At 58.4% G+C, this 24,145-nt stretch overlaps 7 protein-coding genes across 7 annotated transcripts; 2 read left to right on the forward strand and 5 right to left on the reverse strand.

Annotated features, from left to right (window-relative positions):
• Positions 1 to 594: 594 nt before the first annotated feature.
• GGTG_04183 (glutamate synthase) lies at positions 595 to 9,870 on the forward strand. The gene is made up of 8 exons (XM_009221975.1): positions 595 to 868; positions 2,602 to 2,844; positions 2,954 to 3,007; positions 3,080 to 3,120; positions 3,196 to 3,867; positions 3,999 to 8,151; positions 8,247 to 9,410; positions 9,477 to 9,870. The coding sequence occupies exons 2-8, from the start codon at positions 2,720 to 2,722 to the stop codon at positions 9,613 to 9,615; spliced, it is 6,348 nt and encodes a 2,115-aa protein (XP_009220239.1). The 5' UTR covers positions 595 to 868; positions 2,602 to 2,719; the 3' UTR covers positions 9,616 to 9,870.
• Positions 9,871 to 10,372: 502 nt separating this feature from the next.
• On the reverse strand, positions 10,373 to 13,261 carry GGTG_04184 (hypothetical protein). Its single transcript, XM_009221976.1, has 3 exons — positions 13,103 to 13,261; positions 12,306 to 12,985; positions 10,373 to 12,249 (listed from the first exon to the last, which is right to left on the reverse strand). Exons 1-3 carry the CDS (start codon positions 13,204 to 13,206, stop codon positions 10,424 to 10,426), a joined length of 2,610 nt encoding a protein of 869 aa, XP_009220240.1. The 5' UTR covers positions 13,207 to 13,261; the 3' UTR covers positions 10,373 to 10,423.
• Positions 13,262 to 14,049: 788 nt separating this feature from the next.
• On the reverse strand, positions 14,050 to 15,159 carry GGTG_04185 (arabinan endo-1,5-alpha-L-arabinosidase A; the record flags this gene model as incomplete). The annotated part of the gene is made up of 3 exons (XM_009221977.1): positions 14,050 to 14,135; positions 14,201 to 14,813; positions 14,893 to 15,159. The coding sequence occupies 3 exons, from the start codon at positions 15,157 to 15,159 to the stop codon at positions 14,050 to 14,052; spliced, it is 966 nt and encodes a 321-aa protein (XP_009220241.1).
• Positions 15,160 to 16,020: 861 nt separating this feature from the next.
• GGTG_04186 (vacuolar transporter chaperone 2) lies at positions 16,021 to 18,566 on the reverse strand (the record flags this gene model as incomplete). The annotated part of the gene is made up of 2 exons (XM_009221978.1): positions 16,021 to 16,113; positions 16,191 to 18,566. 2 exons carry the CDS (start codon positions 18,564 to 18,566, stop codon positions 16,021 to 16,023), a joined length of 2,469 nt encoding a protein of 822 aa, XP_009220242.1.
• An 864-nt stretch (positions 18,567 to 19,430) lies between these two features.
• GGTG_04187 (hypothetical protein) lies at positions 19,431 to 20,779 on the forward strand (the record flags this gene model as incomplete). The annotated part of the gene is made up of 1 exon (XM_009221979.1): positions 19,431 to 20,779. The coding sequence occupies one exon, from the start codon at positions 19,431 to 19,433 to the stop codon at positions 20,178 to 20,180; it is 750 nt and encodes a 249-aa protein (XP_009220243.1). The 3' UTR covers positions 20,181 to 20,779.
• A 15-nt stretch (positions 20,780 to 20,794) lies between these two features.
• Positions 20,795 to 22,036, reverse strand: GGTG_04188 (hypothetical protein). The gene is made up of 3 exons (XM_009221980.1): positions 21,459 to 22,036; positions 21,292 to 21,384; positions 20,795 to 21,200 (listed from the first exon to the last, which is right to left on the reverse strand). Exons 1-3 carry the CDS (start codon positions 21,943 to 21,945, stop codon positions 20,986 to 20,988), a joined length of 795 nt encoding a protein of 264 aa, XP_009220244.1. The 5' UTR covers positions 21,946 to 22,036; the 3' UTR covers positions 20,795 to 20,985.
• A 140-nt stretch (positions 22,037 to 22,176) lies between these two features.
• On the reverse strand, positions 22,177 to 24,113 carry GGTG_04189 (O-acetylhomoserine (thiol)-lyase). The gene is made up of 4 exons (XM_009221981.1): positions 23,736 to 24,113; positions 23,621 to 23,675; positions 23,110 to 23,553; positions 22,177 to 23,056 (listed from the first exon to the last, which is right to left on the reverse strand). The coding sequence occupies exons 1-4, from the start codon at positions 23,780 to 23,782 to the stop codon at positions 22,268 to 22,270; spliced, it is 1,335 nt and encodes a 444-aa protein (XP_009220245.1). The 5' UTR covers positions 23,783 to 24,113; the 3' UTR covers positions 22,177 to 22,267.
• Between the last annotated feature and the right edge of the window lie 32 nt (positions 24,114 to 24,145).

Genomic DNA, 24,145 nt, shown 5'->3' on the forward strand with positions numbered 1-24,145 from the left:
TGAGTTTGTGGCCAAGTGGTGTGAGGATGAACTAGAGCCGTACGACAACTGCTTTTCATCGCCAACCATTACTGGCGGTGCGTCTGGCTAGTAAGTCTAGACTGTATGGGGGAGCTGGGAAGTTTGGAAGGTGTAGATAGTTACTGGCTATAAACGACATCAACGGCAGCTTAGGGTCTTGTCGCTCGGAATGCCCCGAAGCCGGAAGCTGAACGGCCTTCACAGCTAGCCGAAGCCTGAGGTCTGAGGCGTGGTGTTTGCTGTTTGATGGTGGTGGGACCACCCCCCCAGTTTGCCCACGCCATTGCCCAGCCGCCCGCTGCTGAGATCTGCCCCCACCAGCACCCCACTTCCCAGATGAGCTTCGCCTGGATGCAGCGCCCTGGAGGTTCCGTGGCCGGCCAAAAATTTTGCTGCCTTCCATTCCCTGGCCCACCCGTCGCGTCCATCCCTGGACCCTGCTCCTTTTTGGCCCGTTCACCTCAGCGCTCCACTGCTCTCCATCCGGCATCCCTCCGACTCGGGGCGACTTTCCAAAACCGCCCGACTAGACTGGCCCAGGTAGAGCAGCTTGGCCAGGCCACCTCGGTCTTTCATAAACCCTCTTGCCCCCCTCCATCACTCCGGAGCACACTCGTTCCCTTTCCCTCCTACCCTTCACACACCTGCGGCTGCTTCAACTACAACGGACGCCTTGACTCGTGGCTCCGTCCCATCAAGAACCCATCGCTCGCGACAATATCGTCAGGAGACAGCAGAGACACCTATTCAAGACCGAAGCGAGTCTAGAACCCACGCTCATCTCGACCCTGCAAGCCGCCGGTTGGCGACGGTGAAGCACGGATATAACTGCTACGGGACCAAGCAGGTAAGTCAAGTCTAGCCGGACCTGATGTTTGTGTTCCCGCGACCCCTGAGGCCAGCATTGTGCCCCTATCGTCGACGGCTCCGAATACACGCCTTAGCCCTTTAAAGATTGGTGTGGTGCAAGTGTACGCTTGGAAGAGACGTCGGGCACGCCGCAGCATGTTTTGTTTTGCCTCTTGTCCTTTTTTTCATGTGCTCTGGTGGAGGGACAGCCCACCTCCTGGACCAGCAAGCACCAGCCTGGCGGCTGCGCACAACGCGCCAATGCGACGTCATCTTTTTGCCAGCGGCGAACCCTGGCAACGGCGCTACCCATCCCTGCGAGCCCGGTCCCCAGCCGCCGAAGCCCCCTGCAAGCGACACGAGCTAGGGAAACTAGAGGCGCGGCGACGTGGGGCACACAAATCTGGCCGGGGCAAAAAAGGGCGAACAACGAGGGAAAATCAAATGAGGGGACTGTTGCCGCAGGCTGCGGGCACACCTCCGACAAGCACGAGGATGGATGGTGCAAGTCCCTTGGCCCGAAAACCCCACGGCGAGCAGCAGGCCAACGACAGAAGCCTGTTGTAGTAGGCTGGAACCTTGTCCAAACCACCAAGGCGGCCATGCCAAAACTCTCTCCCATTACCCCGCCCGCCTATCGCCCCCGGCTCATCATCCCGCTCTCCACCCGCGGCTCCCACTCCCATAGCGGCCGAGCGCACCACACCAACTCGCTTCGCTAGCTCCGAGCTCTGGGCCAGCGGCCTGCGTGGACACGACACAAGGAGGGGGGCTTCTTGATGCAGCTGCGAGATAGAGCCCCCAGTCCTCACTATCGCCCTATCAGGACGCTAGATCCAAGCCGCATCCGAATGCATCGAGGATCGTCCTCATTGGACCGTCGTATCATGTCCCACGCGCAGCACTCCAGCCCTTTTTTTTCGTTCGCCAAGAGGGCTTGAAGTTATGTGCGTGAAGGTGTGAGGGTGCCTCGGCTTAGCAACGGACCCGGCAGAGGTTGATCCTGCAAGCGGAGAGAGGGCGGACAGCGGGAGTTGATCATCGCAGCACAATTGGCTGGCCCCTATCTTGTCGCGGCATGCTGCATATCGCTGCTGCGTCGCCGGCGCCTCCCGACTCTCCATGGGGCTATAACTGGCCGTTGGTGTACAATCCGTTGGCCATCTCTTCGACTCCTTCCGGTCCGCTCTTTTGGCTATCTCGGCTGTGTCACTGCCCGCCACTCGTCAGATCCACGAGCTTTTCTGCGGATACTCGGCTAGGCAAACGAGCCACGCCGCTACTGTATTCTGCGAGTGTGTTGGCTGTCTGCCACGCCAAGCTGCACACCCCCAGAGACACACCAGCTGGTTGACCCTTCCTCACGGATTGTCTGCCGTGTCAAGGTCATCCCTGGTTTTTGGACCTGGGGACTCCTTGGCCTGTGACCTGGTGCGGATCGGACGGTGGAGGATCGGCCAGGGCGCATCCTCAGCCTGCTTGCTTGACACACTCCCTCCACACACGCAGCCCGCCTCAACAGCTTCTTTGCCGCGGCTATCGCTGCCGAAGCTAGTCTTCCTCACCCCACATCTGTTACACATCTTCGATCACGTCCCCGCCGGCTGCTATTTCATTAGCATTCCGCGTTCTTTTTCTTCGCGCTACACACTCTCCTTTCGTCGCCGTGGCCTGGCCGATTATCTCCCATAAGCAGCAAGCATTCCATGGTCACTAACAAACCCTCCCTAGAAGCGACCACGTCGCTGTCTATCCGTACAGCACACGCTATATATAATCTCCAGCCCCCGATCTCAGACCTGTGCCCACGATCGCCGCCTTCCTCCAGACTCGCGACAGCTCGCCTAGCATGGGCCTGACGGCGGAATTCGACGACCGACAAACACACATCGAGGCTGAGTCCACGGAGTACCATCCCTATGAATACCAGTCGGAGAACAACTCCTCCTGGGCGGGTGCCCTTCCGGTGAAGCAGTACGTGACTGCACCTTGCTTCCCCGTTCCCCGACTTGATATGATCTCTGCGCTATGTCCGAGTTCGCGTTCAGATGAGAAATAGGGCCGCTGACTCGATTTCTCACAGGGGCTTGTACGATCCGGATCTCGAGAAGGATGCATGCGGTGTTGGCTTTGCTTGGTAAGATCGCGAACGAGGCGGCTTCGTGTCTCTCCTCCAACCTCCCGGTCTCGTACTAACCCCGCAACACAGCCACATCAAGGGCAAGCCGAGCCACAAAATCGTTAGCGATGGTGAGTCTTTACCCTTGAGCCGCTGCCCACTGGTGTAGGTGTCATCCTGGCTGCTCACTGTTCATCTTATCTTAGCACGCAACCTGCTGTGCAACATGACCCATCGGGGTGCCGTTGGGTCTGATGCTCGAGATGGCGATGGCGCTGGTGTCATGACCTCGATTCCGCACAAGTTCTTCCTCAAGAACTTTGAGCGCGAGGTGGATATCAAGCTGCCCCCTCTGGGACAGTACGCTGTTGGAAACTTGTTCTTTAAGCCTGACGAGGAGACTCTGCAGGAGTCCAAGAGGCAGTTGGAAGAAATTGCCGAGACACTTGGCCTTCGGGTCCTGGGATGGCGAGAGCTTCCCGTGGACTCGAGCCTCCTTGGACCCGCCGCAAAGTCGAGGGAGCCCATTATTATGCAACCTTTCGTGGTGCTTGCGTCGGCTTATGGTCCCGGAAATGCCCCTGAGATGACTGACCCCCAAGAGTTCGACGAGAGGCTGTTTGAGAGGCAGCTGTACATCCTGCGGAAGCGGGCTACGCACACCGTCGGCCTCCACAATTGGTTCTACATCTGCTCCTTGTCGAACAAGAACATTGTCTACAAGGGCCAGCTAGCTCCTGTCCAGGTCTACCAGTATTATCATGATTTGGTCAATGCGGACTACGAGGCGCACTTTGCTCTCGTGCACTCGCGCTTCTCAACCAACACTTTCCCCTCCTGGGATCGTGCTCAGCCGCTTCGCTGGGCTGCTCACAACGGTATGTCGCCGCTGCCCCAGCAGCTAGGGCTCGCTGACGCCCTGTTTCACCCTTGTCGAATGGGGGCTGCGGACGCCGCAAGTAAGTTTGTGGGATTCTCAATGTCTAATGTGCGTGGTGTATACATCCAGGTGAAATCAACACCCTCCGTGGCAATAAGAACTGGATGCGCGCCCGCGAGGGAGTCATGCAGTCCGAAATTTTTGGTGATGAGCTCGAGCAGCTTTACCCCGTCGTTGAGGACGGTGGTTCCGACTCGGCCGCGTTCGACAACGTGCTCGAGCTTCTAACCATCAACGGAGTCCTGTCTCTCCCCGAGGCTGTCATGCTTATGGTCCCAGAGGCCTGGCAGGGCAACAACCAGATGGACCCCAAGAAAGCGGCGTTCTACGAGTGGGCGGCGTGCCAGATGGAGCCTTGGGACGGCCCGGCCCTGTTCACATTTTCTGACGGCCGTTTCTGCGGCGCCAATCTCGACCGTAACGGTCTGAGGCCCTGCCGCTTCTACGTCATGGACGATGATCGCATCATCTGCGCATCCGAGGTCGGCACAATGCCCATCGAGCCCGAGAGCGTCATCCAGAAGGGCCGTCTGCAGCCCGGCCGCATGCTTCTCGTCGACACCGTTGCCGGACGCATCATTGATGATAGCGAGCTCAAAGCCAAGGTTGCGAACCGCCAGGACTTCCGCGCGTGGCTGGACAAGGAGCTTGTTACGCTGCCGAACGTGCTGGAGACGCTCACGCAGGACAAGTCCATCGGGCTGGAGGCCAAGCCTGACGCTGTCTCGATCCAGGAAGACAAGCTGCTGCACGCATTTGGCTACACTTTCGAGCAGGTCAGCTTGCTGCTTGCCCCGATGGCCCAGGATGAGAAAGAGGCTCTCGGCTCCATGGGCAACGACTCCCCACTGGCTTGCTTGTCCCAGGCGCCTCGTCTGCTCTACGAGTACTTCAGGCAGCTCTTCGCTCAGGTCACCAACCCGCCCATCGACCCCATTCGCGAGTCTATTGTCATGTCCCTGGAGTGCTACGTTGGCCCTCAGGGCAACCTGCTCGAGATGGACTCGTCTCAGTGCGGTCGCCTGCTGCTCCCTAGCCCCATCCTTTCTATCCCCGAGTTCAACTCCATCAAGAACATGACCAAGCTTCGGCCAGAGTGGACTGTCAAGATCATCGACATCACCTTCCCCAAGAAGCAGGGTGTTGATGGCTATCTGAAGCACCTCGACTACATTTGCAACGAGACCACATCCGCCATTGAGAACAGGGATCGCATAATTGTGCTCTCGGACCGCAACACCTCGGCCGATCGCGTGCCTGTTTCGGCCCTCCTGGCCTCGGGCATGGTTCACCATCACCTCGTCAGCAACAAGTGGCGGTCCATGGCTGCCATTGTTGTCGAGACGGCAGAGGCGCGTGAGGTTCACCACATGTGTGTCCTCCTGGGTTATGGCGCCGACGCCATCAACCCCTACCTGGCCATGGAATGCATCCTGAAGCTCAACCGCGAGAAGCTCATCAAGAAGAAGATCACCGACGAGATGCTCATCCACAACTACAAGCACTCGTGCGACGGTGGCATTCTCAAGGTCATGAGCAAGATGGGTATCTCTACGCTGGCCAGCTACAAGGGCGCTCAGATCTTCGAGGCTCTCGGTGTCGACGACACTGTGGTTGAGCGTTGCTTCAAGGGAACCGCCTCGCGTATCAAGGGTGTGACCTTTGAGATCATCGCCCAGGACGCTTTCCGCTTCCACGAGCGTGGTTTCCCATCACGCTACACTGTTGGTGTCCCCGGCCTCACAGAGTCCGGCGAATACCACTGGCGTGACGGTGGCGAGCCTCACATCAACGACCCTACGGCCATTGCAAACATTCAGGATGCGGTTCGCAACAAGAACGACAAATCGTACGAGGCATACTCGAGGACAGAGTACGAGCAGATCAAAGCCTGCACGCTCCGCGGGATGCTTGACTTCAAGTTCGAGGAGTGCACCCCGGTGCCTATCGACCAGGTCGAGCCCTGGACTGAGATCGTTCGCCGCTTCTGCACCGGTGCCATGTCGTACGGCTCTATCTCTATGGAGTCACACTCGACCCTGGCCGTGGCCATGAACCGTCTTGGCGGCAAGTCCAACACGGGTGAGGGTGGTGAGGACCCTGAGAGGTCCCAAGTCATGTCCAATGGCGACACCATGCGATCCGCCATCAAGCAGGTGGCCTCTGGACGCTTCGGTGTCACCTCTGCGTACCTCGCCGACTCTGACGAGCTCCAGATCAAGATGGCCCAGGGCGCCAAGCCTGGCGAGGGTGGCGAGCTCCCCGGCCACAAGGTGTCCAAATCGATTGCCCGGACGCGGCACTCGACCCCTGGTGTTGGACTGATCTCGCCCCCGCCGCATCACGACATCTACTCGATCGAGGACCTGAAGCAGCTGATCTACGACCTGAAGTGCTCCAGCCCGCGCTCGCGCGTCTCGGTCAAGCTCGTGTCGGAGACGGGCGTCGGTATCGTTGCTTCGGGCGTGGCCAAGGCCAAGGCTGACCACATTCTGATCTCTGGCCACGATGGCGGCACGGGAGCTTCGCGCTGGACAGGTATCAAATACGCCGGCCTCCCCTGGGAGCTTGGCCTCGCCGAGACGCATCAGACGCTGGTACTCAACGACCTCCGTGGCCGCGTCGTTGTGCAGACGGACGGCCAGCTCCGCACCGGACGTGATGTTGCCGTCGCCTGTCTGCTAGGTGCCGAGGAGTGGGGGTTTGCTACCACCCCACTAATCGCCATGGGCTGCATATTCATGCGAAAGTGCCACCTCAACACCTGCCCAGTGGGCATTGCCACGCAGGATCCTGAGCTGCGGAAGAAGTTCAAGGGCACGCCCGAGCATGTCATCAACTTCTTCTATTACATCGCCAATGAGCTGCGTGCCATCATGGCCAAGCTCGGCTTCCGTACTATCAACGAGATGGTCGGTCATGCCGAGATGCTCAGGGTCCGGGATGACCTGCGCACGAACAAGACGGAGAACATCGATCTCTCCCTGATCTTGACGCCGGCGCATAAGCTGCGGCCTGGCGTTGCCACATTCAACGTCCGCAAGCAGGACCACAGGCTCTACGTCCGCCTCGACAACAAGCTCATCTCCGAGTCCGAGCTTACCCTTGACAAGGGCCTGCCGTCTCGCATTGAGTGTGACGTGGTCAACACTGATCGCGCAATGGGCACATCGCTGTCTTACCACATCTCCAAGCGCTACGGCGAGGCTGGCTTGCCTATGGACACTGTCCACGTCAACATCAAGGGCTCGGCTGGCCAGTCGTTCGGTGCCTTCCTGGCGCCCGGCGTGACTCTCGAGCTAGAGGGTGACTCCAACGACTACGTAGGCAAGGGCCTGTCTGGTGGTAGGCTCATCATCTACCCGCCCCGCTCTGCTGTCTTCAAGGCCGAGGAGAACGTCATCATCGGCAACACTTGCCTGTACGGAGCCACGAGCGGTACCTGCTACTTCCGTGGTGTTGCGGCCGAGCGTTTTGCTGTGCGTAACTCGGGAGCCACGGCCATTGTTGAGGGCGTCGGTGACCACGGCTGCGAGTACATGACTGGCGGCCGCGTGGTGGTTCTGGGCAGCACTGGCCGCAACTTCGCGGCCGGCATGTCTGGTGGCATCGCGTACGTGCTCGACATTCACCACGACTTCATGTCCAAGCTCAACATGGAGATGGTTGAGGCCTCGGGTCTTGAGGACCCCGAGGAGATCGCGTATGTGCGTGGCCTTATTGAGGATCACCATCACTACACCGGCTCGGAGCTGGCGGCTCGCATCCTCGTGGACTTCAACCGCGCCCTGCCCCGCTTCATCAAGGTTCTCCCGGTCGATTACAAGCGCGTGCTCCAGGAGGAGGCGGCCAAGGCAGTCGAGGCCAAGCGCGCCGAGTACAGCCTGCCCGTCGTCTCGGGCGTGGCCAACAAGGACAAGCACGAGAAGCCGGCCAAGCTGCAGGACATTGAGGAGACGGTCAATGACGCGGCCGTCGACAAGAAGAAGGCCCTCGTGCTGGACAAGACCAAGGGTTTCATGAAGTATGGCCGACGCAACGAGAAGTACCGCAGCGCCAAGACGCGGACGAAGGACTGGGCCGAGATCTCGAACCGCCTGGACGAGGACGAGCTCAAGTACCAGACGGCGCGCTGCATGGACTGCGGTGTGCCCTTCTGCCAGTCCGACACGGGCTGCCCCATCTCCAACGTCATCCCGAAGTGGAACGAATTGGTTTTCCGGTAAGCTTCACTATTCTCTTTTTCTATTTTTACTCTTTCTCCTCTTCCTGGTTTGACCATCGGCTTTTCTAACTTGGCTCATCACGAACATTTAGTAACCAATGGCGGGACGCTCTCAATCGACTCCTGTTGACAAACAACTTCCCCGAGTTCACGGGACGCGTTTGTCCGGCCCCCTGTGAAGGTGCCTGCGTTCTCGGCATCAATGAGGAGCCCGTTGGCATCAAGTCGATCGAGTGCGCCATCATCGACCGTGGGTTCGAAAAGGGCTGGATGGTTCCCCAGCCGCCCAAGGTCCGCACTGGCAAGAAGGTGGCCATCATTGGCTCCGGTCCCGCCGGTTTGGCCGCTGCCGATCAGCTCAACAAGGCCGGACACCTTGTCACGGTCTATGAGCGCGCGGATCGCCTTGGTGGCCTGCTCATGTATGGTATCCCCAACATGAAGCTGGACAAGCGCATCGTCAAGCGGCGCACAGACTTCATGGAGGCCGAGGGTATCATATTCAAGACGGGTGTGGATGTCGGCAAGGATGTGGCTCTCAGGGTGCTCCGGTCGATGAACAACGCCGTCATCATCTGCACCGGTGCCACGGTTGCGCGTGACCTGCCGATCAAGGGTCGCAACCTCGATGGTGTTCATTTCGCCATGGAGTTCTTGCATAAGAACACCAAGTCGCTCCTCGACTCCGAGCTGGCGGACAATGCGTACCTCTCGGCCAAGGACAAGGACGTCGTGGTCATTGGTGGCGGCGACACTGGCAATGACTGTATCGGAACGTCTGTGCGTCACGGGGCCAAGTCGGTTATCAACTTTGAGCTGCTGCCCCAACCGCCACCGGAACGTGCCAACGACAACCCATGGCCGCAGTGGCCGCGCATCTACCGCGTGGACTACGGCCACTCAGAGGTGCGGCAGCACCAGGGCAAGGACCCGCGCGAGTTCTGCATCATGTCGGAGGAGTTTGTCGATGATGGCGGAGGCAAGGTTAAGGGAATCAACACTGTCCGGGTCGAGTGGACCAAGTCGGCCTCAGGCGGTTGGGACATGAAGAAGGTTGAGGGCTCGCAGCAGTTCTTCCCCGCCGACCTTGTGCTGCTGTCGATGGGTTTCCTGGGCCCCGAGGCGCGCGTACTTGGCGACGATATCGAGAAGGACGCCCGCAAGAACGTCAAAACCCCGCCGGGCAAGTACTGCACCAACGCCGAGGGTGTGTTTGCCGCCGGGGACTGCCGTCGCGGCCAGTCTCTGATTGTCTGGTAAGTTTTGACTGGTTTCTGTTTGACGGCTGCTGAAGATAAATGCTGACGTTGGTGAAATCTTAGGGGCATCAACGAAGGCAGGCAGGCAGCCCGCGAGGTCGACCTATACCTGGAGAAGTGCACCAGTCTCCCCGTGACCGGCGGCATCGTCAAGCGCACGGCTCAGGAGATCTTCAGCATTGTCCCTCCTGTTTCCGCTTAGGGAGAGCGAGTTTTACTTTTTTCTTGTCATTATTCTCTCGGATGTGGCTGGCGCAAGTGTGGCCGTTTTGGTGAAGCCTTCATGAACAGTTTTTCGTTACTCACTGATATGTTTTTTTTTCGTCTCGGGTTTATCGCTTCAAATTTGATGATACCAAAGTGGCCATGGTTAGGCAGTCAGAATAAAAGAATTACAACCAACTGAATTATCAGGCATAGATCGTGCCATGTTTATCACATTGGATACCTATCCTGGCCAGTTCGGGCAGCGGCCGTATTACGATTACTCGCGACTACAGGCTTTACTTTGGGAAGCGAAAAGCCAACAATGTATGCTCCTTTCTCGTCCAAGTAGTTTGGCTTGGCCTTCTGGTATGCAGATGTCGTCAAGTTCAGGGGTTTGTCAAATACAAAGTTGGCAATTATGGGACCATCTTCCACGGACCGCTTGCTCAGGTCGAACCCGAGCGCCATCGGAACGGGTGAGCACCGAATGGCTGGAGGTGCCAGCTGTTAGTTAGTACGGCGACGGCTTGCAGCCGTCAATGTCGAAGACTGCCTTGATTTCGCAAATCTTGAAGGATGGAAGACTCGTCCAAACCGCGTTTGATGTGCGAAGATCGAACGGCATTCCAAGGCTCCGTTGGCGAAGCTACTACCATTGCTTCACATTATGATAGTCTGCTGCCATCCACAGTTTCGAGACCAAATGAAAGAGAAAGTACGAGAAAGATTTCCGAGAGCAATAAAAGTTGAAAGGGGTAAACACGCATATATTCTGGCTAGGCTTCCCATAAAAGACGCTACATTCACACCAGGTAAATCTCGTCAAGGTTAGGTTCCTCCTCGGCCATCATCCAATCATTACACAAATCGAGATCGCGAACAACCTTCCTCCCGAGCCTTCCTAGACTCCAGTCGTCAAACACATAGCTCCAGGCTTCCTCCGAGTATTCAACGTTGAACGCGTGTGCTTCCGTAAATTTTGCGTCTACGATGAAGTTCCCAACCCTCTGGAAGAAGCGACGGTCATGCTGATCTTCTGAACGCTCCTTCTGCTCCCTGACTGCTAGCCCATAGATCGCTAGCGACCTGCGATGAGAGAAGGGGATGAAAAAATAGCCATCCATGCTTCCGTTGGAGGTTTCAGACTGCGTTCTCATCTCCTCGACGTACTCAGCGCGGTCGACCGCGATCGAAACGGCGGGTGCAGCCCTTTCGCCATTGGTAGATACCAGAGGGCCAGAAATGACTTCTAATAGAGGTGTGAAGAGGGGGTTGGGTGCCAGAGGAACCAAAACAACGCCAAGATGCAGTGCTGATGCCATTCGCGTCCGTGGCCATGCGAACCAGTCCAGCTCCCCCAAGTCTGGCTCAGTGATTAGTCGAACGAAGTGCGTGATTCCGGGCATCAGGCCAAAATAGACAATCATGCTTGGGCAGCTAAGCCATGACCATGTCGGAATGACAGGCCCCCCGGATTCCAGCCCAGTGTTGTCTCCGAGACTCCCCTCTGTGGAATTCCGCAGTCGAGGATTGCTGCCAGGCGCACATCTCCATAGGAGCTGTGGTACGAAGTCCATGTCGTTGTTCGGGAATACTGGATACCAGTGCCCGGCGAAGGGGTGGCCCAAGAAATAGCTCAGTTCGAGGATCACACCGAAGAGAGCTTTGACCCGATCCGACTCGTAAGTGAACTCGGCCCTGGAGAATGCAGTGATCAAGCAAACCCAGCTGTCCCAGGCTGCGTGGCACAGCTGCACTGCAGCCTCAGCGGTTTCGAATGGATAGTATAAAAATAAGCGACGTATATTACCGATGCCGAAACTTTCAATGAAGTGAGGCGCGCCACGCGGATAGACTTCGCTGCTGAACAACCCATTGCAGACCCACCAAGCCTCTTGTCGAGTAAGATAAAGGGTCGCAGGTGCCGTCAACACCTCCTGGTGTACCCAACCGCGGGCAAGCAGCATAGACTGAGAGATGGTTTCCTTGAAAATCATGCAGTCGTGTAGGAGGATTGGCATGGACTCGACGCTAGGCCCCCATTCTGTCCGCAAGCTCTGGAGGGCCGGGTTGCTGGGTGCTGACATGATGGGCACTTCACATGGCCCCCGCCGAACCCATCCCTCCCGGTAAGACTCCTCATCCACAATTGCAATGTTGACGAGGCCGCCGCCGTAAATGTTTCCCATATAGGGGACTTGGCTCTCCCAGTCAGCCGCATCGTCTTGAAAGATGCACAAGGAATCGATCCAGAGATACCTCACACCCAGGTGGCGAGCAAGGATGGCGGCATCTCGGAATGCGGGAGGCAGCGAGCTGAACGGGATTCCGAGCGACCGCATCTCTGCCTCGTTGGCACGACAAAGCTTGGGGGGGTCCGGCCTTCCAGGGATCGACCAGCGATGGCTGAGGGTGATGTAGGTCTCGTCCCAGCCAAGTTCTAGGGAGCGGAGGACCAAATGGGATTCCCCGATTTCTAGGATGTGCTGCGGGATTATTCGCTGCATCAGCCCCCGATAGACCCCACAGCCTTGGTGTGTGTCTCGGCAAGTATTTGCCCACTCAAGCACCCGGTCAAGAAAGTCGTCCGCACGAGGGATCGTCCAAACTCCAGCAGCACTTGAATTCACTAGACGACAAGTTAGCTTTTTCAACCCCAAGGCGTTCCAGTACGCGGTGTCATACCCCTAGTAACTCGGTAACGGGATTTTCCGAGATAGGACGACCAGGCGTCGGGCATCGCTGGAGTCTCGTCGGAGTAGTATTTGATCTGGAGGCCTGTAGCGCCTGAATTCGCTTCATTGCCGAAAAACCTGAATACCGTAACTGGTTTTTTCCCAGGCCCATACTCGTCGCATTTCCTCTCCGCCTCTTGTAATGCAGGGATGTCGGCGAGATTCTCCGAGCAAAGAATGCAGCCCATTTCAAGAGCGTCCGTTACGCTCTTGGGAGTCCAATGATGTGCTACCTGGATCAAGCAGGAACGACCAGGGCAAGGAATCGCATCGTCGGCGTGAGGAATCACGATGCCGTTGTGGAAAACAGCCAGGCAAGAGGCGCAATACGCTTCGCTCTCGATCTCGCGTAAGTATTCGATGGCCTCGTCGGTAAACTCGAAAAAGAACTCTCCCGTTTCCCACATATGGCTGATGGGCGGCGGCGAGGGGGATGATGACGATGCGTCGCCGGGGTTGGGGCTCGCTGTTGCGTCCTCAAATGGGTTCCTCTTCACGTCGCCCGTGGGTGCGGCAGCTGTCGAGGACGACGGCGCCTCGGCGGCCTGGGGTGCCGGGGGAGGCGGAGGAGGCGGAACGCTGCCGGGGGGATCCCATTGTGTGTTGCCTGTTGCCAGCTCGTGGTAATACCTATTTGTAGCGGCGTATTAGCTGCGTTGCTGCCGTTCGTGGTCGCGCGTTGCTGCCGTTCGTGGTCGCGCGCAATCATAAACGAGGTTTCGTATAGTTATTTGACATAGTGCGCACCATTTCTGACTCTCTTGAGCCCACCAAACCTTCCATCCATCCGGAACGGAGGGGGTGGGCGGCCTCGCAGGAGGCGGTCCCGGGGAAGCTTGTACACTAGCCATCGATCTATTGATTCATGTGATAGGTTTTTGATAGAAGAATGAATCAAGATACTTTAGTATGAGGAAGGTGTGTGCTTCTCGGAGGCGAATCGGTGGCTCAGATGACGGGTGTGTGGGGTAAACTCTGGTATGTGTGTGCTTACTGGTAATGCGGGGTAATAAGAGCTTGCTATCTTGGCGTGCTTTTAGAATGATAGAAGGGCAGAGACGGGCATCTAGACCACGGTGGAAACATCTCTGCACAGCCCCATCGATATCCTGCAGGATATGCATGCAGAGGCAGCGGCAGGCACGTCCGGATAAGGGCGAAGGCCGGACCTAGACAGGCAGGTAGGGGTGCTACCCGGTGCTTCTTGTACCGGAGCCAGGTTTCCAGGCCATGACGTTTGCGCGTATTTGCCCTCCAGGCCGCTGTCGGCCAGGTGGCTGTACAAGCGAAAGAGGCGAGCGCAATCTTCATACTCGTCACATGAACTCGTTGCTGTTGGCCCTCTGGGAGGAAGAGGCAGTCGAGATCCCAAACCGATTTGAAATGGCTCTTTAACACATGGACCGGCAATTGGAGCCAATCCGACCTACTTTCACCTGCCTTTGGCGGATCGCGTCTATAGCTGGAAGTCAGAATGGCTTGGCGTGCCATAAGCGCCATAGAAGCGAGTCTATCATCGGTTATGTTTTGTGGGTACGAGGTTTGAAAGCCTTCACTTTTTTACAAATCCCTAAGAGCATAAACCCATATCCCGCCACCCCGCCATATGTACACTCCTTGGCTCGAATATCTACAACTTCAGGCATGGGTAGTCATCTTCCCACTCCCCATCTCTATGCGTGTTGGAACCGGACTTATACACTTGGCCAACCACCAGACCATCCGATGACATTCCAGCCAAACCGCGTCTGAGAATCTGCATAGCCAATGTCGGTGTTCACTATTCATGCCAACGGTTAGAGCGAAGATACCAAAAGATGCACTAGGCCATAAACAGGGACTTACTGTAGTGGTAGTAGAGGATGGTCCCACGGCGCGGATCAACCATGACGCCCTGGCCGCCAGGGGCGTAGACCTTATTGTGGCTCGATAGCAGCAGCGTGCCGCCGCCACTAGTGCAGCTCCTGCCACCGCGGTCCGTGTATGGCCCGCCGACGGCCGAGGAGCGGCACACAAAGATTTTGTACTCCTCGCCCTGGCGCGGCCTGTTCTTGTCCAGGCCGCAGCAGGACCCGGAGCTGAAAAAGGCCCAGAACATGCCGCTGCGCTCCAAGATGTATGCACCCTCGACCGGTTGCGGCCGCGTGTTGTTGAATATGATGCTGTACGGGTTCCCGGCGGCCTGGGTGGCAGCGCTGTTCATGGGCACCTGGAAAATATTCTCCCAGAAGGAGCCGAAGCTGAGGAACCAACCATTGCCGGCGCGCACGAGGTTGGCGTCGATGGCGTTGTAGCGCGACCCGGCCCGGGAGGCGACGCCAGTGGCGCCGCGGTCGGTCCAGGACCCGGCCTCCATGGTGGGGGACGTGGCGTAGCCGATGGCGGAGTTCTGGTTGCCAAAGGTGGAGACGCTGTAGTACATGATGTACTGGCTTCCGACCTTGTTTACATCAGGTGCCTGTTTTTTTATTTTATTGTTGTCCTTAGTGGATCGTTCAAGCAGCAGAAGCAGGTGGACTCATGCTCCAGCAACATACCCACAAGTCCTGGTTTCCTGGCAGGTTGATACTGCTGCCCCGCGGCAGTGCGGCGCCCTGGAACGTCCAGGGTCCCGTCAGGTCGGGCGCTTTCCAGATCCTGATCTTGCTACCCGTCTCGAACCGGAAGAAGGTGCCGTCGTCGCGCCGCACCACCGAAGGGTCGTGGCTCCAGCACTCGCCCGAGCAGGCGCCCGGGTTGGCGTAGGCCTGCACCGCGGTGCTCAGCATCGCCGCGGCAAGCGAGATGATGGGTGCGAAGTACATGGTTTGACAAGAGGGCGGCACCGAGGAGGCCTATGTTATGGCGCCTAAGCCTTTTCTTCGGCGAGCCCATCAGGGAAACGGCCGGCATTATAAGCACATCCGGCGCAATCCCCTCGGTCCGCAAACAAAGGCCGACAGGGCAGGCATGGCCCCGAGCGGCAAATCGACCCATGGCCGACACGATCCGCACCATTCGGAGGAGCTCCTTGCGAAGGTCACGGTTGTGGCAGGCACAGGCGAGCCAAGGTGTGGGGGAGAGGTCCTGAGAGAATGAAGAAAAGTAGGATGACCCGTCTAATTGGAGGAAAATGGCACAGGTCGTAGCCTGGTAGCCGGCAAGCTCACAAACCGCCACATCCGCCCATCAGCAGTGTCCTGGGACTCTCTGCCACGTTTGTGCGGGGCCGGGGTAGCATCGAATGCAACGGCCCTCTAGATAGCCGGCATGGGGGGTTTGTGGATCGCTATGCTTCGTTGGAATTTCCGTATGGAAATGGGCATCGGGACGCTTTTGCTGTTGAGACTCTTGGTTCCGAGATTTGCTGAGCATCGAGAATTGTACCCCTCCTTCGTTCCACACCCCCGTGCCGATCTAGGGTTTTCCCGAACCTAAGTGCCGTGCTTCATCAAAGACGCACGGACAGTACGCATTTCACACCAAAAAGTACTGCGTCAACAAATCGGGATGCTAAGTAAACTCGAGTGAAACAAAAGGAAATGTGATACAGGAGAAGAGCTTTAGGTTTTGTATCTGTACAGAATAGGCGTTACTGGGCATGTCTTCGAACGAATCCTACACTTTCGTACTCGTCCAGGTCCACACAAGCCCGTAGTCAACCCATTTCGTAGTATGCGTCCACGTCAGATGCGAAGCTCACCAGGCTCGGCGGTAACGTTGACACCAGTCCCGGGCGCCTTGGCGGCCCGGTCCCATCTCTCAAGGGCAGCTTGGTACTGCGGGGTTGGAGCAACATGTGGTTAGCTTCTTCGATGTGACAAGGAAGCCGAGCATAGAGGGAAAAGAAGCTTACCGAAAAGAAAAAGTTGAGAATCAGCGCCAGCATCAACGCGACGCTGACTACCAAGGGGCCCGCCATGTCGTCAAAGTCCTTACCGCTGCGCGCGACGATCATGGCCCGTCTTTTGCGCAGAGTGTAGTAGCCCCACGCCCCAGCGAGCGCTGCCACCGCCAGGTAGGCACCTCCCATCCACTCGGCGATGCGCGACGGCCCCTTAGCCGACGAGGCCGCAGCCGTGTAGAGTGCGACAGCCAGCGTGCCCAACAGAACCGAGATGTGCTGCCACTTGAGGAACGTGCGCTCGTTAGCTAGCCACACTTTGGGCTCGATCCGGAGCGGTCCCGAGTTCTTGAGCCACTCGACCGGCTCCACCACACCCTCGGGCAGCTGGGCCGCCGCCTCACGATCTCGTTTGGCTCGTGCGAGCCGACTAGTAGAGAAGGCCGGAAGAACCGACGATAGCGTGCCGTAGCCCCTGTGCTGTTGGCCGCTCGGGCCCTGGTGCTGCTCGTCGACGGCTGTAGCATCGTCATCCTCAGCACCTGACCCTCGCCGAGCCCCGACGCCACCAGGCAGCGAAGAAGACAGATTGCCTGCCGATCTGCTCCCCTCGGCCGCAACACGCTCGGCCAGCAGCGACTTGCCCAGTGGTGAGCTCCTAGCCACAGCCGGCTTGAATGACCCCATGCGGCCCGAGGCACCCAAGAAACTACCCACAACCATCTCGTCCTCGGCACGTTCGGCCCGGCGCTGCTCCTCGGCCAGGAAGGCCGTTTGGGGGTCCTTGCGGATGTCGCCCTCGAGGTCGCTCAGCCAGAAAGGCAGGGCGTTGACGTAATCATCGAACAGGCTGGCCACTCCGTGTGCAAACTTGGAGAAACGGGGGACAGGATGCACGAGATGCGATGCCATCAAGTCCTCGACCCAGGCAGGCTTCGACTTTCCGCCCGCCATCTCACGCAACTTGATCTCAAGCACCGCGTGTGGGAAGCGAGAGATCTCGCTCGGGTTCACGTCGCGAAATGGGTAGGTCAGGTTGCGATTGTCAATATCGCGGCGGTGCCAGTCGTCCGGGTCGCGGCAGGGATGGCGCGGGTCCAGCACGTCCTCACGGATGAATACGAGCTCCGTGTCGATCGAGATGCGCACGCGGTCGTCGGCGGGCTTCTGGAACGCGGTGCGCACATAATTGGCTCTCAGAAGTGGCTGCAGCTTTTCCTTGGCCACGAATTCCCGGATCGAACCAACGGCCAGCTTGAACTCCTCGATCTCCTCAGCTGGCCGGCCTTGGCGCTCCATCTTCTCCACGCTCTTCTCCATGGCATAGTCGCCGTCCAAGAATGCCTTGATGTACTTCTCCTTAATGACAAATTTCCTCTCCTCGCTGGTGCCGTTGGCGCCCACCATCTTCTGCTCGAGGAAGATATCAGGCCTCGAGGTGAGCTGGCCGAACCAGCGAAGGCGTAGGGATGCAGCTTGGCCATGCTGGTCCAGCTTTTTGTTGAAGAGGTCGAACTTGGAGTTGTCAAAATAGAGCGACGACAGACGCGGGTCGTCGAAGCCGTCGACCTCTTTTGCCGATTGCTGGCTGTAAACGAGGGCGGGGAGGCGGCGGAGGATGTAGGTCTTAACCTCGAGCAAGTTGTCGGGGTGGACCCAGAACTTGTGCGCCGTGTACTTCTCGCCGTTGTGCGTCTCGGCCTGCGAGGCGCTACCGACGTCGGCTGGGTTGGCGGTGGCAGCGTCGCCATCCTCAAGGTGCTGGCGGATGGCAAAGTACATGAGTGAGAGCTTGCGCAAGAGCGGGGTGTAGCCCTGCTCCGAGTTAAAGGGTCGTTGGGCTAGGCGGGCCTGCATTATGGGCCGGATCTTGTAGCGCTCGCCACGCTTGCGATCATGCTTCTTGACGATCTTGAGGAAGCCCGTGTAATTGATGGTGCTGTAAGTCTTGAGCTCCTTCACCTCGTTAGTGATCTGGTCCAGCTCGGCCTCGAGCCGGCGCAGTCGCTCTGCCGGGATGTCGCCTCGGGGTCGGGGCAGCGACGCGTCCTCTCCGGGTTTGACATCCTCTTCTTTGCCCTTTCCCTTGTCGTTGGCGGTGTCTGCCGATGACTCGTCTTCCTGGGAGCCGAGATCCTTCAGCGTTTCGAGTGCGGCATCAACACGTTCGCGCAGCGAGTTGAATGTCTCCTCCTGGAAGCGGGCGACCTTCTCGAGCTGATTGTTCAGGAGCTCATCTCCGAAGCGACGCTCGTCCTCCTCGGTCCAAGGCTCATCGTCGTCTTCAGACCGATCCTCGCGCAGGAGGGACTTGAGCTTGGTATAGTCGATGTACTTGTCTTTCCACGGCGCGTGCGTGGCCTGGCGGAGCGTCTTACCGAACCGCATGGTGACTGGTGGTGGCGGTTGGGCTCGGCCCGGTAGCGTTCGTGGATCGCGCCAAGGGATAATAAAAAAAGACAAGAGCGGGAGTGATCAAAAAAAAAAAAAGTAATATCCAACAGAAGAAGAAAACCAGAAAATACGCCAGCTAGGATGAGCCTCTCCGATATAATACACGGGGCAAAAGAAAACAGGTAGTAATGGACTTCTGTTCGATTGCTCAGCAATGCCACGACACAACACACAATCAAAACAGTCGCCGCGCGACAAGCAGTCGGGTTTCGGACGACGGTTGCTGCTGGGGCACTGCACGTGCTCCACTCCAGCGCGGTCCGAAAGCTAGATTTTCCCCGCTTGCACTGGTCGCGCAGCATCGCGCTGGAGCTCCAGGCAGTTTCCAGCGGGCAATTAGCCTATCAAAAACTCGTAGCCTGTCACGTGCCTTCCCAGCTCCAGACTGACAAAGGGAATATGCCAGTAGCCTAGGCAGGGACAAGAAAATTCCGTGCGGCCACAGCCCAAGTATTGCGGCGTGTTGACAATTGCTTCTATCGTACATCCGGACCGTCCCGTCTAGCTTGCGAATTTCTCAAGAGCCACCGGCTCAGCTTGCCGGACGACCCCATCCAAATGGATGTGGAATAAGTGTGGCGTCAACCCTCTGGTCTGACCAACAACCATCTACCCTTGACATCCACCCTCTACTGGCTACTGGGCCACTGAGGCTCACTGGCGGCATCCTCCCGGAGGACGCATGAATGCCTTGTTTGCTGGCCAGGCCAGGAAAGCGGCCAGGCTCCGTTGTGCACATGACCATCATGCGATTTGGTTGGTCAATATGATACATCCGCTGCCCAGGCGGCCATGCAGATGGCCGCTACCAAAAATATAAATCCTTGCACCAGTCCCATTGACTTTCATGTTTCCTTCTTGCTTCTCCTGCTTGCCCTCTCTTCTTCAGTCAACCCCACCTCAAAGGCGGAGGAGCACAGACGCGCGCGCGCCGTCGCCTCGCCTGCCCAGCCTTTTCCCGACCAGGTACCGGCGCGGAAACCGGAGAAGGCCATGTGCGGCATCCTTGACCTCTTCAAGCCCAGGTCCAGAAAGAAGCCGACCCAACCGCAGCCGCAACAGGCCATCGCACCGCCCCATCAGCCACAGCCCTTCAGCGTGGGTCACAACCCCGGCTATCCGGGCTCTGGCCAGCAGCATGGGTCACCACAACCTCAGGGACATTACGGATCACCACAGCCGGCGTTCTACCCTCACCCGTCGCCGCAGCCGCAGCCTAGTGGCATGCATTATTACCCGCCGCAGCACCTTTACGAGCATAACCAACAGCAATCCCGGTATAACCAACAACAGCCCCCGCAGTCGTACGGCGGCTACCCGTACCCGCAGCAACAGGCGCCGGCAGGGCGCAGGCCCGGGGGCGCCGGCATGGGTATGGCGGGCGGCGCGGCGCTGGGCATCGGTGCCAGCTTTGTGGGCGCCGCGGTGCTCGGCGGCGCCATGAGCCATAGCGACCACAACCCCTACCAGGAGGGCTACCAGGACGGAGCCGGCGATTTCGGTGGTGGTGGCGATTTTGGCGGCGGCGATTTCGGCGGCGACTTTTAAGTCATGGGCTGGCCGAGGGGAGGCCAGTCTGGAAGAACTAGCAGGAGCTGCTGGTTTAGTGCTTTCGTCCATCTCATTCTTTTTCAGTCATCACGCCTGCTGCGCCACCTCTCACGCTGGAAGGGTTTCTTTATATGTTATTTCGCCCTGATTAGCTTCACTGTTTATAATTCTGGTTAGATATCTGTATTTCTTTTGTAGTGTCCTTGTGTTAGTTTCTGTCGTTGGTTTTGGCTGAAGACTGTATCGCATTGCTCAAATACGAGATGCTTTATCCCTTTGGGAGCTCTGCACGTTCACAGCACTCACAGGGGTGATGCACATCCCGGTAGTTTCCAAGTGCACTCTCGAGATGATGGGTCTACCCGCTAGTTTGTCGCTGACAGGCAGATGCCCGCTTGTTGGGCTATAACCCCTGCCCCAGAGGTTTTGTGAAAGGTGAAGAGGAAAGGGGAGGATAATTTGGCGCAGCGAAGGCTTGGAGCAATGTGACCAGAACTGCAGACTTTGGTTTGGGCGCCGTAACTATCACGTACAATTAAAGGCACATTCGAGCCCCTGAGACCCGAAGGATGATGTTAGCAACACGCAAATGTGCAGATAACGTTCGGAGATGGCTTCAGAGTCGTCAATTCTGTACAAGTCAAGCTTGAAATCTACCAGTCTATAGCGCATGAACAAGCCGCCGCGGCGATTGTACACTGTCTAGATATGCACCTATGCGAAGCTCAAACTACCCGTTCTCGTGTGCTCCGCTATATCTTAGCCCATGTCTCGCACCGCACACATTCCACGGCACGTTCCATCACCTCCGCTGGTTCTTCTTGCCTCCGCCATTGCCCGTGCTCGACTGGGGCGGCGGGGTGCCGGCGTCTTCCCTCTTGGGCCCGTTGTTGTTGGAGCCGGCGAGGAAGGCGGCCATATCAAAGCCGCCGCCGGGCTGGCCGCCGCCGCCCAGCACCGCGCTCATCGGGTTGCTCTTCTGCCGGGACTCGAACTCGGCGCGGACTTCGGGGTCCACTAAGTAAGGGATGACATGTGTCAGTGACGTGTAGAGTTGCAAGGGAGATACACGCTGTTGGGGAGCGAGGGAAGGGGGGAATAAGCTTACTGTTCTCGAGCAGGTACGGCATGCCGAGGAAGATGCCCATGCTGACCATGGCGAGCAGGATCATGGGGTTCTTGAGGATGCTCAGGACGGAGACTGCGGGCGGAGGTTAGTCAAGACGATCATAGAATAACACGACAACACGAGAGGGACGCAAGAAAAAAACCTACAGCTGCTGCGCTCCATGTAGTACTCCTTCCTCCCCAGACACCTAACCTCGAACGCCCCGCCGCCGTCCTCAGCCCGCCTCGCCGCCTCGCCCTTGTTGCCCCAGTCGTTGCCGCGGAATGTCTCCCAGGCCGAGACGGCCAGCCGCTGCGGCTCCTGCTTCCTGCCCGCCGAGGCGGCCCCGACGCCCGCGCCCGCGGGCGCCACGTCGACGCGCAGCGGCGCAAAGGCGTGCGAGCCGCTGTGCACGTCGAGCAGGTACGAGCCCGGCGGCACGCGCGGGAACACGAAGCCGTTGGACGCGGTGAGCGGCGCGGACAGGGACGGGCCGCCCCGGGCCGAGAGCGTTGCGCGCGTGGCGGCCGCGAGGGCGTTGGGGTTCGGGACGGCGTGCGAGGCGGGGATCGTGAAGAGGATGGCGGCGGCGGCGGCGGATGAGGATAGGGCGCTCCCGGCTAGGCCGAGGAGGGAGAGGAGGGGGAATTTCATTTTGGAGGGGTGCGAGAGGTTGGTCTCGTTTGCCCTGGGGAATTGTGGCGGTTTAGCTGGGGAGTGAGCTGTGGGTTGTCGTCGATGGTCGGTTTTTAGGTAAGCTGGCTGGATCTGTCGCCATGATGTGCGTGCGTCGTTTCGTGTCTTGGCCCGCCCCACATATTTTACCAACACTGCTATTGGTCTTCATTTCACGTTGCAATTTCATCCGACTCTCAACCAGAACCAGTCTAGGAACCCGTCAACACAAGAGGGTATTTTGATTAAACGGGCCACAGGCTTCTCTACAGTCCTTCTTTGTATACTCTTTCTTATATAACTACAGGTTGGCCCCAGTATTCTGCCCGGCCGGCTGACCACCCTCGACCACGCTCTTGAAGGACTGCTCAAAGTCGGCAATGATGTCGTCAATGTGCTCGGTGCCCACCGAGATGCGGATGAGGTCCTCGGTCACGCCCGAGCTAATCCTCTCCTGCTCTGATAGCTGCTCGTGCGTCGTGCTCCAGGGGTGAATGGCCAGCGTCTTGCTGTCGCCCACGTTGGCCAGGTTGGAGATGAGGCGGAACCCGTCGACGACCTGGCTGCCCGCGGCGCCGCCGCCCTTGACGCCGAAGCTCAGCACGCCGCCGAAGCCGCGCTTGAGGTACCGCTTGGCTGTCTCGTGGCTCGGGTGGCTCTCGAGGCCCGGGTACGACACCCAGCTGACGTGGGGGCTGGACTCGAGGTGGCGGGCCAGGGCGAGGGCGTTGGACGCGTGCCGCTCGGCCCGCAGGCTCAGCGTCTCGATGCCCAAGATCAGCTGCTGCGCCGCGAAGGGGTTGAGGCAGGCGCCCAGGTCGCGGAGCAGCTCGACGCGCACGCGGATGATGAAGGTGATGGGGCCGAACGTCTCCCAGAACTTGAGCCCGTGGTACCCCTCGGAGGGCTCGACCATCTGCGGGAACCGCGCGGCGTGCTTGCCCCAGTCGAACTTGCCCGAGTCGACGATGATTCCTCCGATGGTGGTCCCGTGCCCTCCGATCCACTTGGTCGCGCTGTGCACCACAATGTCGGCGCCGTGCTCGATGGGGCGCACGAAGAAGCCGCCCGCGCCAAAGGTGTTGTCGACCTGTTTACTTTGTTAGCTCCTGTGTGATGACCCAGGAGGCGGAGACTACTTACAATCACAGGGACGCCTTTTGAGTGGGCCAGCTGCGTGAGCTTCTCAAAGTCGGGAATGTTATACCTGGGGTTGCCAATGCTCTCGACGTAGACCGCCTTGGTCTTGTCGTCGATGGCGGCGATCAGGTCCTCGGGCTTATCGCCGTCTACGAACTTGGTCGTGATGCCGAAGCGCGGGAACATGACCTTGAACTGGTTGTAGGTGCCGCCGTACAGGTTGGACGTCGACACGATGTTGTCGCCCGCCTGGGCCAGCGCTGCAATGGCCATGAACTGGGCCGCCTGGCCCGACGACGTGGCGACTGCGGCCACGCCGCCCTCGAGGGCCGCGATGCGCTTCTCGAACACGTCGACGGTCGGGTTCATGATGCGGCTATAAATGTTGCCGAACTCCTTGAGCCCGAACAGGCGCGCGCCGTGCGCCGAGTCGTTGAAAACGAAGCTCTGGGGAAGACCGGCCTTGTCAATGCCACTGTCCGTGATTTGAATCATCAGACCGAGGTAAACGTACCGTGCTGGCATAAATGGGGACGGCCCGCGAATTGGTCGCCGGGTCGGGCTCCTGGCTGTCATTGAGGTCAGCATCAAACCTTTCTCGCGATGAGACGAGCTTGAGAGGAACCTACCCAGCGTGGAGCTGCAGGGTCTCGAAGTTCTTGCTGAGTTCGGACATGGTTGGCAAGATGGGCCGGCCGAACTCGGTACCTTGTGGGAGATGAGTGAAGGGGTCCTTGAGAAGAGCTGCTAGGATAGGCGCGACCTGTGTTCTAGCAAGGAGAATGGCCCGATGTATCACGAGAGGATGCCTTGTTTTCCTGCAAGATAAAAGAAAAGCACACAAGACAAGGCGTCTCCACGACTAAAGATGGAGAAGGGGATCGCATTATGTAAATGCGCGGGATTGTCTTGGCTGCCGTGAGGGACACCTAGGTTGGGGACCGTCCGTGACTGGCACTGCGAGCCGCCTAGCCACCCCTAGCTGGCAGCCCTAGCCCCATGGTGTCATGTCTAGCCAAAGCTTGCGAGGGGGGGGGGG

This window comes from Gaeumannomyces tritici (assembly GCF_000145635.1).
Source record: "Gaeumannomyces tritici R3-111a-1 unplaced genomic scaffold supercont2.2, whole genome shotgun sequence".
In the NCBI taxonomy this organism is placed as follows: domain Eukaryota; kingdom Fungi; phylum Ascomycota; class Sordariomycetes; order Magnaporthales; family Magnaporthaceae; genus Gaeumannomyces; species Gaeumannomyces tritici.